This window comes from Schistocerca nitens, chromosome 1 (genome assembly GCF_023898315.1).
Source record: "Schistocerca nitens isolate TAMUIC-IGC-003100 chromosome 1, iqSchNite1.1, whole genome shotgun sequence".
NCBI classification, from domain to species: Eukaryota; Metazoa; Arthropoda; class Insecta; order Orthoptera; family Acrididae; genus Schistocerca; species Schistocerca nitens.
In genome coordinates, this window is record NC_064614.1 from 631804408 (window position 1) to 631826447 (window position 22040).

At 38.5% G+C, this 22040-nt stretch overlaps 1 protein-coding gene across 2 annotated transcripts in view; it reads right to left on the minus strand.

Moving 5' to 3' along the window:
- Window positions 1-22040, minus strand: part of LOC126257794 (RNA helicase aquarius) — a 368203-nt gene that overhangs the window by 140996 nt on the left and 205167 nt on the right. For both annotated transcript variants that reach the window (XM_049955590.1, XM_049955591.1), the window contains 4 exons: window positions 17881-17978; window positions 14431-14568; window positions 5296-5513; window positions 4085-4254 (listed from right to left, as the gene is read on the minus strand). In XM_049955590.1, the coding sequence (XP_049811547.1) occupies window positions 4085-4254; window positions 5296-5513; window positions 14431-14568; window positions 17881-17978 (624 nt within the window). The remainder of the gene's footprint in view (window positions 1-4084; window positions 4255-5295; window positions 5514-14430; window positions 14569-17880; window positions 17979-22040) is intronic.

Below are 22040 nucleotides of genomic sequence, written 5' to 3' on the forward strand. Positions count from 1 at the left end.
TCAGCAAGAAATGATGTGACTTCTTCTTTAATTTTAAACTGTACATGATCAGAGAATTTAGTTTAACTGTACACAACCAACTTTCTCCATTTTACATTTGGCAGCAGCACTATAAACACCCAGATTATTTAACATTCCGGAATCTGTGATTTTATTTCATATTATGATAGAGTAATACATTTTATTTCCTGCAGTTCTCAAGATGTTCATGTCTGTCAGGTGAAATGTCAATATACAAAATTTATAAACAATCTGTGACTGCTCTACAATTTTAAAATCTGTGTTGTTGAAGTAGTAGACATCCAACATTCTGAAAATTAAAAAAAATGTTCTCTCGTCTTAGTCTCACACACATATCTGTGGAGCTTCTACAAGCAAAACTCCTTTTTTTATGTTTTCATGTAGTCCAGACTTAACAAAGCGCACAATTGAGGAAAATACAGAATCAAGGAAAATGTTAAAATCCCCAAAATCCGAGCAGAAACATATCTATTGGCATGTATGATTAAAAATCATAATCCTCTCCAATACACCGTATAAGTGAAGGAAATTAAATGTACAATATAATGTTTATACAATAATTTGTGGTAATGAATGTCATCAGTTCTTAAGAAATCACACATGTGTAACAGCAAGTAAAAACTCATTTAAAAAAAATTGAAACTGGTTCCTGGGTACAAGGTAATCAATCTATTTTCTGACATGCTACGACCACAAATTATACGTCAAAACACCCGTTTTTGAGAGAGCTTTCCTTTGTGCCAAGCCAAAAAAAAAAGAAAAAATTGATGAACATGGTGAATTAAAATGAAAACTATGAAGTATGGTGAAAGGTGTCGGAATGTAACACATGGGGTGTATGTTTTCCTTCTGTACACAATGGCAGTGCAACATAGTGCATATGCTGTTGACACAAGGACAGTGACCTCTAGTGTATTGCTTGTAAACTTTTCCTTGTTCATTATGCTGAGGGGAGAGCTTGTTTGTAGCTGAACAAGTTGAGAAAGTGACGTCAAAATGACGTAGGAAAGTGTTCGGTGTATGTTGATATGCTGATCGGCGAATACAAATCAAGTTGATATGAAAGCAGTTTGTGGCCAGCTAGGGAGGAAAAGTTAGCGACAGCTTTCGACCTGGAACAAATCCTGCCCATTCACCCCCTTCCACAGCAAACAAGTGCTCGTTCCCCCCCCCCCCTCCCCCAAAGGGTAGCTGGTACAGTCCAGAATATATATGCACCATGTAAATTCTTGGCCTATGCCATGAAGTCAACACTGCATGGTCTCGGTCCTCACTCATCATTGTATAGTGCACGTTTTATGGAGGAGGAAGATTATGGTTTATTGTTCCATTGACAATGAGGTCATTAGAGATGGAGTGCAAGCTCAGATTAGGGAAGGATGGGGAAGGAAATTGGCCGTGCCACGTCAAAGGAACCATCCCGGCATTTGCCTGAACCAATTTAGGGAAATCAAAAGAAACCTAAATATGAAAGATCGGACGCAGGTTTGAATCGTCATCCTGCTGAACGCGAGTCCAGTGTGCTAACCATTGCACCACCTAATTCTGTCATGTTTTACATTGCTTGCTTGTTGGCGCTATCAATGTGAAGTTGGTAGGTAACAGTGCAATAGTCACACAGCTCCAAAGTAGTGTATTTCCAAAGTCCACCCATAGCATATGAAAGACATGCAGTTAGAAATCATGCATCATAATGTGAAACACTGTCAAAATTAAAATATTAGATCACACACTACAGACAGCAGGTATAGGGTAGATTGGAAGGTGTGTTAGAAATTGAGTATTGTAATGTAAAATACTTTCAAAATTAAAATATCAGATCACACACTACAAACAATAGGTCTAGGTTAGGTTGGACAGTGATAATTTGGTGGGTTCTATTTAAATAAATGGATTACTGTAAATGTAATTCGATGAGGCGAACTTCAGTGAAAAGGAATTTGATCGGACACAGAAATTTTCTGCAGCTACAAGCTAAACGATCTTCATCAATTTTGTAAGATAAGTTAGGAGATAGAGTAATCTTTTATTCTATACACTGTGTACGACTGAGATAAAGTAGCATGGAAAAATATAAAATATTACAGCAGCTAAGTGGTTAAACCCTAATCATAAATGTGGACATCTACTTAATGACAAACCTTGTCATCATTGCTGTTATTGTTTAATACTTTTCTTATGAGTTGCATTTCATATGCTCACTGCACTTCATATTCTCCACACTGTTGAAGTGTTATTGTAGGCTTGATGAGAGAAACAGACATAAAAAAATGAGTTTACTTTCCCAACTGACATTACAAGCTTATTAGAAGTCACCTGTACATCAAAGAAAATGTAAATTTTAGAAGAAAGCCCAGGCACTACAGTTTCACTTCATGCCTTCTATCACTGCTGCCAATTTTTATGATGGCTCTAAGCAGTATGGGACTTAACATCTGAGGTCATCAGTCCCCTAGAATTAGAACTACTTAAACCTAACTAACCTAAGGCCAACACACACACCCATGCCCATGGCAGGATTCGAACCTGCAACCGTAACAGCAGCGCGGTTCCAGACTGAAGCCCCTAGAACCACTTGGCACTGCTGCCAATCTTTATGTTCTATAGTGTATGGTGTGAAGTATATATGCGAGTAGTGTATGTAGTTGTTACAACTTTATTGTGTCGGATTTGAACACAAAAGACTTTAAGATGTGCTATCGCAAAACCCTTGTTCTATTTCCATGTGACATCTCTGCCACAGCACATGATCTGCTTTTTTCAGAACTTCACAAAATGCTTTCACCCCTACCAGCACTTCCATCATCGAAGGGTTATTCTCCCTCTCAACACATCCAACAGGCGAACTCATTTTACATACGTTAGTATGGTGTGGTGGTTGCACTGGCTGGTGGATGACATAACAAGTTCCCAAACAATAAGAGGTCACCAGCTGGAAATGGCCAATGTTTCCTTGATTCTGACTGAGCATATTCTTCGAGACTCTTCAAGATAGCAATATTGTTGCTGAACACAGTACGTCGGAAATACGTGCAGAAAGACAGGACTTAGTTATAAGTGGCACAAGAAAAGGTGAAGGCTGGGAGCCTTCATCACATATTCGCTTGGACCAGAACACTTCAGATCAGCTGTCCTGTTTTTCCATTGCTGTTGCAACCTAACAAATGTGACAAAATTGCGCAGTGATACTAAATGTTCAAGCTGTTTTGGCAATGCTGATCGGGGATTAAGTCAGTGTTTCCTCTCTCATGTACCCCACTCCGCAACGGCCTGAAATATTCCCTTAACTCAGCTGCCACCCGTGGTGCGAAATGTCTGTCTTTTGTGCCACTTATATATTGTGCAGACACATCAAATGTCGGTAGGAAAAAAATGGGAGGAAGCCAAGTGAGATGTCAAGTAAGAACATAGAGTCAAACTAAACCTTACTAGGAAGAAACATAAAACTAGGGAATTTTTGGCATTGATCTTATGGGTTTTCCACAGAGGCTACAAATTTATGGTGTAGAATGGTGAAAAACATAAAATTGGTGAACACAAAATCGAAGTTCCAGTGTAATATCACCTACTAACATAAATGGCTTCAGAATATCTAAATCAGAGCCTACACTGTGTTTAACGATTAAAAGGATAGAAAAGGCCTTCATGTGGAATGCCATGTTTTGTTGAGGTTTGAGTGATGTGCTCAGCACAATAAACTAGTAACAATAACATCAAAATGTAAAGTGTCTTGCAAAGAAGGAAAGAATATAAAAAGATAAATGAATGGTGAAAGCACATGAATCAGAAAAAAAAGACAGACAGAGAGAGAGAGAGAGAGAGGAACACACAGGAGACAGGAGGAGATGATGGATGGAAAAAGAAGCAAAAGACTGGGTTTGTATCTTAAATTAGGCAAATGGCAAGAAAAAAGAATATTATAGTTTCTTTCTTCCGTTGCTTTGGTGAAGTTATGTGACACGATGCACCTAAATCATTGTGAAAGCATGGAAAGTATTGTACTGGAGGTTACAAGTCATTTCACTATCCTCATTAAAAACATGAGATGAGATTTCAAACATACCTGGTGTAATGTGCTGCTCCAGGATCACCATAACCCAAGATGATATCATGAAGCCAGTCAGGGACTACACATTCTGTATTCATTAACTCCCTAATTGTTTCAAGCACGGCTTTGAAATTGTTTTCTTTGGGTTTCCGCCTCATCAGAATGTTAAATGTCTCGTACACATCCTACAGTACATTAAACAATGTAAAATCCAGAATGGAATGTAACAATATTATGAAAAGGAAGGTTGCTACTCACCATATAGCGGAGATGCTGAGTTGCAGATAGGTACAACAAAAACATGTCTCAAATAAAGCTTTTGGCCTGTATGGCCTTCATCAACAATAGACGGCACACACACACACACACACACACACACACACACACACACACACACACACACACACGACTGTAGTCTCAGGCAACTGAAACTTTGTTGTGCCTATCTGTGACTTTGCATCTCCGCTGTATGGTGAGTAGCTACAGTACATTAAAATCATTTATAAAAAGTGTCACGATTAATTACAGAAATAATTCATTACAACACAACAACTGGAGGTTATTAATTCAGCACCTCAGTCAACATTCACATTATATACATTTTCTGTGAATTTTGTCAGTAAGATATATTAACACTAAAAATCCTTACTTATTAATGGCTATGGAGACATCTCACTGTATCAGGGCCAAAAATTCCTTCTTTTGGAAAGGGAGGGTGTAAGTCTTAACTAGTTTACTTAAATAATGTCTTCGGAGTTCCACTGAAAGTGACAACTCCATAGCTGATCATCTTAGATGAAAATAAGTTGCTTCTGTATTGATATATGGAACAAAATCAAGACGTGCATGTGATTTCCATTATCTATTTGGCCTCACTCAAATGAAGAGAAGTGTCACATTCATTCCTCTTCCCACATGCCTTACACTTTCCTACTGCTTTCTTATATCTCATACAAATTTGTATCACACTTTAGCATACTTACTTTTATCTCTCCACATTATTTTCTGTGAATATGTCTTCTTTAATCAGAAGTTGCATACTTACTGGCATTAACTCGACATTTTCTCATTTGTTTGATTTGTTTAGTTTCACACAGTACAGCTTCAATCACTCCAATTATATTTTAAGTTCCCACATAGTAAAGTTGTCTAAGACACTGGTTTCCACTTCTTCTTTTCATATTTTGCATGAATATTCTACTAATTTATTTTTTATAGTACAATACCTCATGTCCCTGGCTGGCAAGATCCATGTCCTTGCAATATTGATTGCAATCAAGCCACACCCTGAAAGTTCGCCGTTCTCCAGGGAGTTGTGGTTTTGGTTCTGGTCCTTCTTCAATGACACGGCCATTCTGATCCAACATGCCCTCTACTTCACAGCCACGAACATATGTCAGGCCAACCTGAGGCACAAAAGGCTCTCGCTGGTCATACTTTGTACCTATTAGATAGTAAGAAAATATGGAAGCATGTTTTAGATAACAAGTTTCGTCTCATTTTTTAAAAATATTCATATAATCACATACATCTTACCACAGAAAAAGTTGGTTACTCACCAAACATGCAACCAATGAAGGTTCTTGTAAGTGCTGTATCCCAGAGTCTGAATTAATGTCATATGATATGTACTAAACTTCTTTGAACTACTCTTAATGACCTATAAACCAACCACTGCTTGATTTATTTATTTATTTATGTCTGTGGACCATTCTGTACAATGGTATTGGACTAGCTTACTTGAAGTTCAAGAATTACAAGTTTCAAAAATAGATAAAACTACATGTATATATCAGTAAAACGACAGACTTCTTTAAAAATAGCATCTACAATACAAGCATCTAAAAAATTAAAAAATTTAAAAAATTTTGATATACATACATAGTTACCAATAATTAAAATCACTTTATGCTTTCTGAAAGTTTTTTTACATGTTTGCACAGTTACATATGAAACATTACATTAATTTTTTGCTTTAAGGTATTCTTTAATGCTATATGGGCAAGATTAAATTAAGTGCCATTTTAGTTTATTTTTGGAAGCAGACATGTTTTCTATTATTTTTATATAGTCTGGCAAACTGTTGTATAGAAGGCATCCTAATTTTACACGGTCTTTGTCAGTTAATTTGAGCTGATTGCCTTCAAAATGATAATCAGTTTTATTGCTTGTGTTACCTCTACCTACAATGAAGCATGATTACTTTTTACATAAATAATTCTTTCATATATGTATAGTGATGCTAATGTTAATATATTTAGTTCCCTGAATTTATTTCTGCAGGAATCTCAAGGACATAATTTTGTTATGCATCTTACAGTCTTCTTTTATAGCTTTAGTACTCTTTGTATGTACACATTTGCAGAATTTCCCCTGACCAGGATACTAAATGAAATTTGTGAATGAACAAGCCCACAGTAAATTGTTAGCAACATTTGTGTGCTTAATGTACTTGACATTTTTATCATTAGAAATATATTTGAATTCACTCTACGACAAAAATTATTCAGTTTTAAACATGGCTGTTTCTCAGCAGCAGTACACAATTTTCAAACAAAGGAATTATACAGCCAACCGGTTGCAAATAATTGTTTGGTATGATTAAGGTACCAAACAGTTACTTGCAATTGGTTCACTGTATAACTCCTATGTCTGACAAATATCATTTATACGGTTCTCCCAAGCCAAGAACCTATCCAGTGTACACCCAGGAATTTATAAATTTCTGTCTCTTTTAGATTCAAGTCTCCAAGCTTGATAGTAATATTGTTCAAGTTACATGTTTTGTTTGCATTTATCTGCATATATGTGGTTTAATTTACATTTATAAAAAGATTATTTCCTCTGAAATAATTGTTTCCATTTTCCATATTTAGAGAAGATTGCTGCTGAAATACTACTTATACCAAATGACGTGTCATCTACATGCATGACAACATTTCCACCTTGGCATATCATTTACATATAAAGTAAAAAGTAGTGTGTCCATCATTGGTCTTGGAGGCACTCCATACTTAACAAATTCAAAATTTGAGTAGACATTTGTAATATTGCTGTTCACATTTTGTTTTATTTCTACACACTGTTCTCTGTTTCCATGAATGATTTTATAATATCTGCTGCTTTCCCACTTATAACATAGCGCTTAAGCTTTTCTAGTAATATGCTGTGATCCTCTGCATTAGACACTACAGGAGAGCAGTATTGGGAGAGAAATTCACTCACAATGTCAAAGAAAATCCTGCATCTTTTTACTACACTGCTCACAAAGAAGTGAATATTTTGCCAAATGCCACGCAAGATTTAACAACTTTCTGAACTATGAAGACACAGATAGTATACAGGAATATTTGATGGCATCACAACCGCTAGGAACTTTCGCCACAAAGAAAATCAGTATAAATCACAAGCACGGTATAATGTAATTTTAAATGTGAAGAGCCACCCAATGATGGACCTGTCTGCTCAAAGCAATAACGACATTCTTTGTTCCTCAAAAATAGCTTTATTAACAGTGGCTGGTTGCTGCCTTTACTCTATTGAAAGATTGAACCTGTTAAATACAGAAAAGGCCTCAGGCCTGGAAAGGAATGATGAGCATTATATCAAGTAAACCAAAAGCTGCAGTAATAAATAGAATGTGCAAAATTATTGAGGCTTTTGTGGCCACTTGTTGATATAATTGTCTGTGGGCTTCTGTCTCGGGTTCTTCAGTTGACACTGGTTTCATGATTTTTCTGACATTTCAACAGCACAAATGGCTGGCATTGTTAAAGCTTCACCCTCCACTACTGGTGACAGACAGCAGTCACCCCTGCAGCCAGAGATTATATGTACATGTCACGTCAATGTCTGGGGGCTATTCCCCAGGCATTGGTTGTCCCCTTGCTACCTGCAATGGTCGTTTGCTGCAGCATGGAAATCCAGGATCTGTTTACCTTGGTGCTTTGCTCTTTCAAGTTGAAGCTGTTGTCATGTGTGTGGATTTCTCTGGCTTCCATGAACAAGTGGACATGGTAGCTCTCTTCCACACCAAAACTTCCACTTTGGTGAATTTTATTATGTGGTCTTTCTCATACAGTGCATGCTCTGCCCCGGGCCAATTTCTCCACCATTCCCAATCTGCAATGCCATTGATCCTGGTGTCGATAGATCATCCCATCATTTCAACAGAGAGTTTTATATACATACAGGATATGCAGCATATTCCAGACATTGCAATTGGGTTTGTCCTCTGCTATTCACAGAAACTCTTTGATTGTGGGCAGTTTGTAAAAAGTCTTTATGCCAAGTCCGTGCAATATGCTGCCTATTCAGCCTATCACACTGGGGATGTATGGCAAAAAGGCTGTACCCACCATTTCTTCTTCCAACATGACACTTCACTGAGTGTTATATTTTGCTTTCCATGAGCTGCATCTCAGGTCTGAGATGCTGCACATCACATATTCATGTTGCCTCTCACGTTCAAGATGCTACAGCTCACATATTCATCTTGTGAGAATTACAAGCATAAAAATCAACCCTCCTTCCTAGCTCATGCGAAAATTTGAGTTTGTGCAGACACTAGTCCATGTGTACCAGTTTTTGATACATGCTATGTCCCAGGTTCTCATCTTTCCTCGTAACCAGCACACCTATAAATGGTATGGTTGATCTTGTTCTACCTCTACAGTAAATTTTATGTTGCTATGGAAACTTTTTAGATGTCTTAGGTGTCACCATGGGTAGTCTACTAACTCCAGGGTGGCCAATTTATTAATGGAAGATTTTGAAACATAGGCTCTAGCCTTGGGTCCTCATAAACCTAAGCTTTGGTACAGGTATGTTGACAACACCTTTGTCGGGTGGAGCCATTGTGAGGAGCAGTACAAAATTTGCTATGGAGGTAGATAAGGACCAACACTTATCCTAAATAGCTGTGCTAGTTACAAGGCATAGGGCAAATCTGGGACACAGCATGTACCGAATACCTACATGCACATGAATGTTCGTTGCAGATAGCAAGGGGAGAACCACAGCGGTAATGACCAGAGAAAATACCTCCCACCAGCAATGGAGGGTGAAGCTTTGACAATGCCAGCCACTCATGCTGGCAAAATGTCAGAAAAATCATCAAACAAATGTAGGTTGAAGAACCCAAGACAGAAGCACACTGGCAATACGTAAACCTATTGCAAGTTATGATGTTTAACAAATTACAACCCATCATCACCCTGTTGGCACCACATTGTAACAAAGGAGGCTGTGAACTGATAGCAGGAAAAGTAGGTTCATAGGCGTAAGGACACAGGAGTAATCAAGACATTTGATACGAATAAGACATGAAAAGAACAAATGATTAAAGAAATGAATAAAAAATAAGAAATCTTAGCCATGGGAGAAAATAAATACGGAAAGCAAGAGACAGAGAGAAATAATGTGGGAAATAAAAAGCATTTATCCAGCAAGAGAAGTGGTGGTAATATTGTAAAATCAGAGAGGTAAACAGAATCAAGAGTATGTGGGAGTTATTACAAGTGCGCTAGCAGTAATTCACTAAGATTTAAAATGCATACTTTTCTTTGAATGGGAGTCGCACCACCAATTATACAATTCGAGCAAACTGATTCAAAGCCTCAGCTTAACATGGTATTCCACACTTACCTTCCAGTCTTTGCACAAGATGCCCCCAAGTGCTATGAGTCTGACCACTCCAAGAGAATGCATACAGCAAGGACTACATTTTATACTTTAGCCTCAAGTTAATATGAGGAGGAATTGTGTTACTCTATGGACAATATATGCTGCATTGGGGAGAAGGCAGTACAAGTTGAGAACCTGAGTCAGTTCATGGGTATTCTTAGACGACGGGTAGTACACAGCTCTCGAGAAGCAGGGACCTAGGTTCAAATTCGGATCAAATACACAACTGCAATGAGTCACATACACTCTACACGAAGTGCACCTGCAGCAGAGTAAGGTTGTTTTCTTTCAGTGTCAGTAATGACAAGGTGTCTGATTTGTCAGCTTCTATAACACTAGCATTGGCAATTAATGTGTTCAGTGAAGCCACTTATCATAGATGTGCAGTAAGCTGAATACAGAAAATAAGAAACTGATTAGGTATATAAATGTACAAATACAGTTCATTATAATATATAGCCGGCCGGAGTGGCCGTGCGGTTCTAGGCGCTACAGTCTGGAGCCGAGCAACCGCTACGGTTGCCGGTTCGAATCCTGCCTTGAGCATGGATATGTGTGATGTCCTTAGGTTAGTTAGTTTTAATTAGTTCTAAGTTCTAGGCGACTGATGACCTCAGAAGTTAAGTCGTATAGTGCTCAGAGCCATTTGAACCATTATAATACACAAAAGGTGCTTTTACTTTGTTCTTGGGCAGACAACATACTCTAAAAGCTAGATGTAAAATGAACAAAAAAATTGTACTATATACTCTAACTGCCACACAAATTTTGTTTCAAGAAATGTCAACATTTTTATATGAACATAATTAGTATTTATTTATTTACTCATCCAGGGTTCACCTGATAATTGTACAGAACATTTTCATCATGACAATAAATAAGCCAAATATATAGGCACATAAAACATACAACATAAGAATATTTTTACAAGACTGAAGGTCAAGCATCACCTGGCTGAAGGATACATCCTGGCATCTGCCTGACATGATTTAAGTAACTCTAAATCAGGATGGGCAGGTAGAGCAAAATTCATCCTCTGAAACATGAAGCTGATTTTTAACAACTGTGCTGCCTCATTCGATTGATCCCTATTGTTCAATGTTCTTTTGTTTATACAAAAACTGCATAAGGCAACATATAACAAAAAATAGTTTCACACTGTTATAATGTAATTAGCTCTTTTTGTGGAATACACTTGTGTGAGACCAGATACGACATAACTACACTCCTAGAAATTGAAATAAGAACACCGTGAATTCATTGTCCCAGGAAGGGGAAACTTTATTGACACATTCCTGGGGTCAGATACATCACATGATCACACTGACAGAACCACAGGCACATAGACACAGGCAACAGAGCATGCACAATGTCGGCACTAGTACAGTGTATATCCACCTTTCGCAGCAATGCAGGCTGCTATTCTCCCATGGAGACGATCGTAGAGATGCTGGATGTAGTCCTGTGGAACGGCTTGCCATGCCATTTCCACCTGGCGCCTCAGTTGGACCAGCGTTCGTGCTGGACGTGCAGATCGCGTGAGACGACGCTTCATCCAGTCCCAAACATGCTCAATGGGGGACAGATCCGGAGATCTTGCTGGCCAGGGTAGTTGACTTACACCTTCTAGAGCACGTTGGGTGGCACGGGATACATGCGGACGTGCATTGTCCTGTCGGAACAGCAAGTTCCCTTGCCGGTCTAGGAATGGTAGAACGATGGGTTCGATGACGGTTTGGATGTACCGTGCACTATTCAGTGTCCCCTCGACGATCACCAGTGGTGTACGGCCAGTGTAGGAGATCGCTCCCCACACCATGATGCCAGGTGTTGGCCCTGTGTGCCTCGGTCGTATGCAGTCCTGATTGTGGCGCTCACCTGCACAGCGCCAAACACACATACGACCATCATTGGCACCAAGGCAGAAGCGACTCTCATCGCTGAAGACGACACGTCTCCATTCGTCCCTCCATTCACGCCTGTCGCGACACCACTGGAGGCGGGCTGCACGATGTTGGGGCGTGAGCGGAAGACGGCCTAACGGTGTGCGGGACCGTAGCCCAGCTTCATGGAGACGGTTGCGAATGGTCCTCGCTGATACCCCAGGAGCAACAGTGTTCCTAATTTGCTGGGAAGTGGCGGTGCGGTCCCCTACGGCACTGAGTAGGATCCTACGGTCTTGGCGTGCATCCGTGCGTCGCTGCGGTCCGGTCCCAGGTCGACGGGCACGTGCACCTTCCGCCGACCACTGGCGACAACATCGATGTACTGTGGAGACCTCACGCCCCACGTGTTGAGCAATTCGGCGGTACGTCCACCCGGCCTCCCGCATGCCCACTATACGCCCTCGCTCAAAGTCCGTCAACTGCACATACGGTTCACGTCCACGCTGTCGCGGCATGCTACCAGTGTTAAAGACTGCGATGGAGCTCCGTATGCCACGGCAAACTGGCTGACACTGACGGCGGCGGTGCACAAATGCTGCGCAGCTAGCGCCATTCGACGGCCAACACCGCGGTTCCTGGTGTGTCCGCTGTGCCGTGTGTGTGATCATTGCTTGTACAGCCCTCTCGCAGTGTCCGGAGCAAGTATGGTGGGTCTGACACACCGGTGTCAATGTGTTCTTTTTTCCATTTCCAGGAGTGTACTTCTTGGTCCTCATTTGGTAATATTAGATAGCTTCTGCTTTCAGTTTATCTTTTTACTAGAGGTTGGGACTCATATTTTCAGAAATTTAAGATTTCATTACTATGTCCACAAATGTCAATCAGTGATTCCACAATTTTTATCTTTTTTTCTGTCAGAGAGGGAGGGGAGGGATAAAGAGAAGAAAGGGGAGGGGGGGAAGTGAGCACTTGTTGTGACTTAATATTTCTAATTCCACAGTTCTGTCATATGCCTTGGATGGAACTCGCAACAACAGAAGCATTGCAGGGCACACAGTGCAACACCAAGAACTGTCTTCCCATCTAACCCTGCAGTGTTGGTTGGGGATTTTAACCCCAATCTTCCTAATGTGAGTCTTATGCTTTAATCACTGAATGACCACACTCAGTATGTGTGCATTTCAAATGGCTCCACCTGACAAAGCATTTCCTTCTTAGAAAGGAATACTTATTGAGAGTATACAGGGTGTTTCAAAAAGGACTTTACGAATTTGAAAATTCATGTAAATTAATTCATAGCATCTACAGAGGTGATTGTAATGTTAATTTAGAGGGAAATACATCAAGATTTGTCTCGCGTAGTTCTCTAGTGCCGAAATGCACCGTAAGGAGTGCTAGTGGCAGTTGTGTTAAAGATGGCTGCCTTCACCGGATCCAAGCATGCTAGCTGTGTGTTTTGGTTTTAAGAATCAAAGTCGGCGACAATAGTTCAGCGTAATTTCAATACCAAGTACGCTAAAGATCCTTCTGGTAGACCTACAATTTATGAATGGCATAAATGTTTTGAACAAACAGGGTGCTCGGTAAGACATGGGAAATCATCAGGTCATCCAAGCACATCTGAAGACGTCGTTAAACGAGTAAGACAATGTTTTGTCAACAGCCCTACGAAACTGAGCTGACAAGCATCTCACAAACTGCAAATCCCACACACAACTGTTTGGCGTGTACTGAGAAACCGTTTGCATTTCAAACCGTACAAACTGACGATCGTACAAGCAAAAAAAAGACACTGATAAAATTGTTCACAAGAACTTCTGTGCAGATATGTTAAATCAATTACACGAGGATGAAAATTTTTTGGACAAAATCACCTTTTCTAATGAGTTGATTTTTCTTTTAACTGGCTAGATTAACACACACAATTGAAGAATTTGGGGTAATGCAAATCCACATCAAACAATGCAAAATGTTCGTGATAATCCTAAACTGCATTGAGCAAAAACTAAGTGTACGGCCACTTTTTTTTGTGAGAGAACCATCCATGGGATAGTGTACCTGCATATGTTACAACAATTTTTGATACCACAGATCGATGAGATGACCAAGAAATGTTTATTTAATGCAAGGTGGTGCAGTGACCGTTTTCAAGGCCAATGGATTGCCTGTGATGCGCCAACTGCATGGCCCCCATGTTCAGCAGACCTGACACAACTCAATTTTTATTTTTATGGAGTTTCATCAAGGATATCGTGTTTGTACCTCCTGTGCCGGCTTCTCTACCTGAACTCAGAGCAAGAATTTACACCAACACTGAGCAAAGCTACATCTGCAATGCTACAGTGAGTTTGGGAAGAAACTGACTTCCAATGGATGTGTGCATGATAACCAATGGAATCTCATACGACATCTTTATTTTAAGGTAAAAAAACTTGATGTGTTTCCCAACAAAATAACACTAAACCCAGCTCTATATATTCTTTCATTATATTTACATGAATTTTTAAAGTTGTAAAGTCCTTTTCGAAACACTCTGTACTTAGTGACAGCATGAAAGTGATTTACAATATATCGCCTTGAATGTGTGATTCTAATTCAGAAGTGGAGAATGTTAAACACGAAATTCCAGCAATAGCATCACAAGGAATTCATTATTTCATAAATAAAATTAATTCATTTGCATGAATTTTTTTTTTTGTGTTTAGTAATCAAAAATTAACAATCACTAGAAAATGACGGCACTATAAAGACATGATCATAATATGAAAATTATCAATGAGTAATACTAACCAATAGGTGCTGTAGGACGGACAGCTATCAAAAAACACACATCATGCTTGCGCAAACCTTCCCATTCTGCTTTTATCTCATTACGTACACTCAGGTTGACAGTGATGTCAGCACGTACTCTTGATGGTCTCTTTTCCCCTAAGCAGTACAAAAGAAACGTGAAGGATGCCTTAGATGCTAACATAGTAAAAACAATGAAACTTACTTTCTAAACATAAGATGCACTTGATAAATTAATGATTCAATTTTACAAAAAATCTTCAGCATCAAAGACAGCTTCTTGGGAGATCAAATGACAAAGGATGAAAATGAATAAAAGTGAGAGTGCCAAGCAGATACAGTAAGTAGTGAAAAAGTCAGTGAGAAATTGAGTCTATCAGAGAGAGAGAGAGAGGCTAAGATGGAACAAAATGTTTTCTCTTAGGGTAAAAGATTAAATCATCTTTCATCTCCCATCTCAACTCGTAGTTTCAATTTTGTTACTTTGAATAAAGAACTTATGTTTCTGACACAAAAATTTCAATGTTTACTTTTGCAGTAGCCAACACAAACTTAGCATCCTTAGTCTAAACTTCTCATCTATTTATACATCTACATTGATACTCTGGGAATCACATTTTAGTGCCTGACAGAGGTGGGTGGTGGTGGTGGTTAGTGTTTAACGTCCCGTCGACAACGAGGTCATTAGAGACGGAGCGCAGGCTCAGGTTGGGGAAGGATTGGGAAGGAAATCGGCCGTTCCCTTTCAAAGGAACCATCCCGGCATTTGCCTGAAACGATTTAGGGAAATCACGGAAAACCTAAATCAGAATGGCCGGAGACGGGATTGAACCGTCGTCCTCCCGAATGCGAGTCCAGTGTGCTAACCACTGCGCCAGCCTGGCAGAGGGTTCATCGAACCAGCTTCACAATAATTCTCTACTATAACAATCTCAAACAGCGCACCTTAATTACCTTCACACAGTTTCCACACCTATTCTTTCCCTTAATTATCTTCCAAGTGAGGGTGGAGAAGAAAATGATTCACAGTGTTCCCCCCACCCCCCCCACCCCCCCACCCTCCCCCCTCCTCCCAGCTCCCAGTTGGTTGGTTCGTTGTAACTTATTACACATTACTTTCTTCCCTCATCATTTCTCCTACAAACAATTTTGGCAACACAGATCTTATTCTTCTATTTCCCTTCAAAATATGTATTCTCTGTATTACATCAATCAACTGTCAACTTTCTTTACCACTCACATCAAAATATATTGGGAAGCAGATGAATAAAAAAATTTCAAAGTTGTTTTATTTATTTTTCACTTCACATTTTATAAACAAAAACTGTACTAGGACATGACTGGGTCACCTATTATATAATTTATTTTTCTGGAGGAGGAAGAAACAGAAATAAAAGAATGAGTGGCAGCTCTTTTAAATAATCAGGCTAGAAAATATGACACTCAACAGATCAGACCAAAGGCACGTACGGATTGACAGTAGAATTGAAGTTTGTTGTAAAAGATAAGAGCAAGAGGCACTAGAATTGCATGAAATGGATATTAAATGATGCAGCAAACAAGTGAAAGGTTAAAAAATGGGCAGAAATGGGAACAGAAATAAAAGCAAAAAAAGTAAAAGTAAGGGAAAAATTTTAAAATGACTTGTAAAAACAGAACTAATTACTGTAGTAGAAGAAAGAGGCAGGAGAAAATGGAAAAAGTACATAGAAAGAGACTTTTGAAGAACAAGTTTACATCATCCTCAAAATTTGCCTATCAAATAGATTGTACTGCCTGTGTAGACAGTGAAAAGACATTTTATGTGAATGGGAAGAATTTAGCACATGGCATACTTCATTTAACGGCTTAACTTATGAACTATTACCTTCATACTGGAAATGCTAATCAATTAAAGATTAGTACCAGATTAGATTTTCATTGTCTCTCATTTACCAATCTATCACTGGTTTAGAGCATGCCAAAAACTTTGAAAACACATTTGGCGTACAGCAACAATACACCGTAGAATAATGCACAATATTCTTGTACAAGAGTACTATCATTGTTTAGAAATCCTTCTGTCGCATAACAAAACATATGCAGCTGTAACCTGTTTCAACATATCATTCTAATATTCAACCAAAATATTCATCCACAGGAAATATGAATCAGGATGGCTGATTTCCATAAAGATGGTCTGCACCTTTGAAGTGAAGTGGATACTGTGCTTCAGTTGTATATTTCTTTTAATTTGACATGAATTTCTTATGACTGCATTTGCAAGATCTTGAAAAAGAGCTAAAACCTCTTAGCAGGAAACAAAAATCATCACTAGTTCTGCAAACATGTAAAACATTTATTTCCCACAAATAATTCAAATTGTTAACCACTTCATAAAGGTACTAAACAAAATGAAACCATTAAATAGTAATCAACTTAAGTATCTTGATATTGCAGTGCATATAATTCAAAGCACAGCATCTACCTGAGTAAAAAGAAAACACACACACACACACTGTGGAGTTACATATCACTCAAGAAGAGTTGTTTGTATTCTTATGTATGCCTTGCAGCCAAATAATACTTGCGAATTGAAAAAGGTAATACAAATTATTATATAGGAGAGCACAACTACTGTGTGGATTCATTGCTTTATGTGCATGTGAAGAACCAGGCTAAGGGAAAAGGCATATCTTCAAGATGGGATGACGATTGCAGTAACTTTGAGAGAAAAAGTCTCTGTGCACTCCGTGAATTGTTGGCTTATGTTGGAGAAACTTGTCATCCACAGAATAAATCAAGGAAAATATGATAATGGCTATCATCTCTATGAAGCAAATTACGTGATCTGTCATTTTGAATTTTTAAGTAGTGTTTTCAAGACTTCTGTCTTTTGTTATCTGACGGATACTGCAAGTGTTTTCGATCAATACATAGAGTTTATGTATATATGAAGATTGTCAGACAAATTATTGAAGAAAAGTAGAAATTGTTAGATTACATTTCATTCCAGCATAAATTATGCATGCATTTGACGTAGTATAAGGTTGCTGTACCTAAGGTTCTTGTCAGTTAAGAAAATGAAAAGAACAAGAATAACATTTAATGACTACTGACTGAAGTAAGCCAAATCTATACTTTGAAATTTGACAGGAATGCTTCAAAAAAAAAAAAAAAAAACAGAGAGGGGGGGGGGGGGGAGGGAGGGAGGGAGGGAACATTCTATCCCAGTCCATTGAGATATTTTTGTCACTGAGAGCACTATAGCAAATAATGTTATAAAAAAAGATTAGTTCAGATGGGATATACCACAACCTACATTTACGAATCACACATGGTGTGTGTGTCCAGCAATCTGAATTCAAAATCTAGATAGCACTTATTTTGAGCCATATACTCGCTAAAATACTTTATTTTCCATTAAAATATTCTCTTACCAGAAAATTGTTTAGTGTAACATAACATTACCTATGTTAGGCTTTGCCACTTCAACAACTGCAAAATGAACAATAGGTTGAGCCATACGTGCCCATCCACCATAGAAAACACTTCCATCCTCTGCACGCCTGGAACAAGTAGATTAGTGCAAGAATTGAGACTATGGATATCTTCAAATGACACAGTCGCATTTTGTAGCTTTGACAACAGCTAAAGTAGTTTAAGAGGGCTCTCTTGCGTCAAACATGAAAAAAAAATTAAAGTATTGCAAGTCGTTACTAATATACAATTTTTATCATAAATATGTGACATTTCTTCCTCTTTTTTTGAGTTGGTATTCTACAAAATGCAAAAGAAGAAATGGAGGAAGATGGAAAGTAGATTAGATTTCATGTTTTATTAATATTGTGGTCATCATAGACAGTGTTTGTCCTGCCTTGTGGCAGGCTCCGCTGAGTGGATTCACTGTCTCCAGTTTGCTCAATCGTTGGCCATGTCTGGATGTACATTTACAGCCTTCAGATCGTTGTGCAGTATCAGCCTATTGCTGTCTAGGTCGTCCCTTAGGTCTCTTTCCCATGACTTCCATTGTGTACGCTGCTATTTACAAACATATGTATATCAGCTGTTTTCTTCTTTAGGCACTAGATAGGAAAAAAAATTGGGCCTGAATCAGCAGTTTGCACTGTCAGTTACCCCAAGTGGAATGTGTGCTTTGCTTGAACACTACTGTTTTGAGCAGAAGGTGTCGCTAATTAAGCTAAGTACAAAATCTATGCATTTTGCACATTTATTTACACGTGTAACTTGACTTCCTGTTTGTCCTCTGTGTGAGGTCTTACATTTCGAAATCTTCTATGTCGAAATTCTATATTTTAATATTTTACTATTTGTGATGTTATCTTTCCATTATCTTTCATAAAATGTCTTGAGAGCTTGTGTGTATTTGACATGTTGTGTACTTTCAAACATTTGTGAGTGCTATTAAACAATTCATACTACATTATCAGTAGTAAAATCCATTTTTGTATCATACAGATGTTGGAGGCTGTATCCTCTTTCATATAGCTGACACTCCCCGCCCCCAATTTCAGCATGTATTTATATGATTATACATCAATTTCTGAGAAGCTTTGTAAGCTAAAAAATGTTTTATTTAGTAGTAAATAAAATGTCGTGGCCTCGTTGGTTATCCTGCAAATTAGGGCTGCAGTATCTTGTTCATCAAATCTATTTCCCTTATTGCAATGTAGCTATTTCTGTGATCAATGGAATAAATCCACAATATTCCACTATTTGTTCTAGGAGACTTTTTGAAAGTTTGCAATTGTCATTTAAACATAGTTCTAACGAAGTTGACTATATGGCAAAATACTGTTTGTGAACACTACAACTGTTCCATACAATTTTCTCCAACAGTAGTGAACATTGTCCATGTTTGATGTAAATTACTTCTTTCTGAGTTTGTTACATGAGTCTGTCATTCTTGTAACAAATACCACTTTCTTGGGAATTATAGCTGCAGTTTTTAACAATAATTTGCAATCCTTGCAGTGAAAGTATCATTTCCTGGATACATCTGTGTGCTCATTCTGTTCACTATTGTGGACACTAGAGACCGATTCTGGTGTCTGGGAGCTCCTCTTCAGCCTGGATGTTTGGTTGGTTTGGTGCTAAGGGACTCAGTGATAAGATCATCAGTCACTTGGACCACAGATAGTTCATCCGAAGTTAGTGATGTCCATCAGTAATGTGGTCTGAAGACGAAAATATGTAAGGGCGATAAAACTGAGGCCTAAAGGCAATACTGATGCCACAGTTGAGAAATTATGGGTGAAAACAGTTACAGAGTGAAGAATGCCTTCAGAAGAGTAAAAGTGAGAAGCCTCAGAACATAAGTGATGTCAGTAGGTCCATCAGTAATAAAAAGATGAGAGAAATAGGTAAGGCAGCAGGTGAATGGCTCCAGCACTCTGCATGTAATGAGAGTCATACTATCCACAGTCGTCCCATCCCTAATCCATTACGGTCAAGGTGTTAAAAGAGCACCCACTGTTCAACAGAGTGCAATCCCTAAAATGAAAATAGAGTGTGCAGAAAAAGAGGCAAACCAGTTTTAAAAGTAATTATAATGGAGTAAAAGAGGGATGAATGAAGCAGCTGGAAAAGCAGATAGGGTTGAGGGTCCCCTAGACCCATCATGGGATGTTGGGAGCCCCACCTCAACCAACCTGCTCCAGCCACAAAGGTAGTTTAAAAACCATATATCTGAAAATAAACACCACTTCACACAGAAAATGGGGAACCAGCTCCAATTTTCCCTGAATTGTGTGCCAATACTAGAGGCACAGAATTCGTTAGACAACACTTTGCATGGAGGGGCCAGAAGGATATGAGTCACAGTCTGTAAGGCTCCACAACCACCATGTGGGGGCAGTTCATTGCATAAAATAAAACTATGGATTAGTCTGGAACGACCAATGCAGACTTCTACCAGGAGGAACAGGAGGAGGAATGTCAAGCAGCAGTAGTCTTTTTGATGGCACGGGTTATTAGAGGGAGCAGTAGCCAACCATATGTTGTTTCATTTCTGAGTGAGCACACGCCTTATTTGCATCCACAAATCTGCACCTGGGATTGTCAAAGCAAATGTAAGGTGAGTAACGACTTCTACAGCTGAATGGCTGGCCAGTTCATTCCCTGTCATACCCACATGACCTGGGACAAAGAGAAAGACAAGTGAGCAGGCAGGATGGCGATGAATAGCAGATATCACAGGGTAACAATTTAAAAAGGCAGTTAAAAATTCTTAAGAAATAGTCTCCACTCCTTCTAAATCAACTACGCAAGTGTAGACCAGATGTGGCTTAAATTCATGGTGGCTACCCAAACATGGAGAAAAAATTCCCTGAGAATTTCAGATGTGAGGAGGAAGACTGTGTCAAGAAGCTACTGTTAAATTAATGAAAATTAATAGCGAGCAGGGGGGTAGGCAGTGTACCACAATAACATTTTTTTTTTTTTTTCTTCTCAGCTGAGCTACATCACAGGTTGAAGAGACAGCTTAACCACAGTTTTTAAACAAAGATAATATAATATTCACTAAATTAATGCACTTTGAAATATTAAGTACTTTAACATTTTTAATTTATAGAACTCAATAAAATTCAGTTTCAATGCTAAGTTAAAAACACCGAATTCCATGAGTTTTTATAAAATTCCTGAAAGTTTCTGAGATTTTCCTGATTTTTCAGGTAAATGTAATTCTGCGAGTATACCCGATTTTCTACAGCAATCACCACCCTGAAATTCAAAGAAATAGTATCAGTGGCAACTGAGAGATTTATGCCAAATAAACCAATAAAGAGTGGTACTGATACCCTATGGTACATAAAATAGGTCAATACTGATGCACAAAAAAAAAAAAAAAAAAAAAAAAAGAGAAAAAAAAAAAGAGCATGTCAAATTCAAAAGAATGCAGCACCTCCACGACTGGTGATGTTTTACTGAAGCTTGAAACTTAGCACAGATTTCAATGCAAGATACCTGTAACAGCTTCCACATGGAAATTCTGTCTTGAAATTTGGCAAAAAATCTGTAGAGAATCTGATTTTATATAAAGCACATCAGCAACAGATACAATCAATACCTTCACAATGTGATACCAATGGTAATATTACCACTAACAGTGACACTAAAATTAAAGAGGAGCTACTAAACACAGCTTTCTCAAATTCATTCATCGAAGAAGACAATATAAATATTTAAATATTTCAGAATTCGAATCAAGAACAGCTGACAACATAAGTAACTCAGAAGTAGATGTCCTCTGTGTAGCAAAGCAGCTGAAACTACTTAATTAAAGCAAGACTTTTGGTCCAGATTTTATAACATTTACACATCAATACTCAAGAAAGGAAACAGGAGTAATCCCATGAACTAAAGATCCATATCACTGATGCCCAGTGCTTGATTAGTAAAAGAGATGTTCTGGTACTGACCTTCCAGAGGGTGTTTCTGAAATTTAGGCTTCTTAAACTTTTTTTTTTTTTTTTTTTTTTTTTTTTTTTTTTTTTTTTTTTTTTTTGTCAGAGGTACAGGTACAGCATACTGGTGCATACTGTCACAAATGAAGCACTGCTGACTTCTATTTGCAGCAGGATTTTGGGACATATAGTGTGTTCAAACAT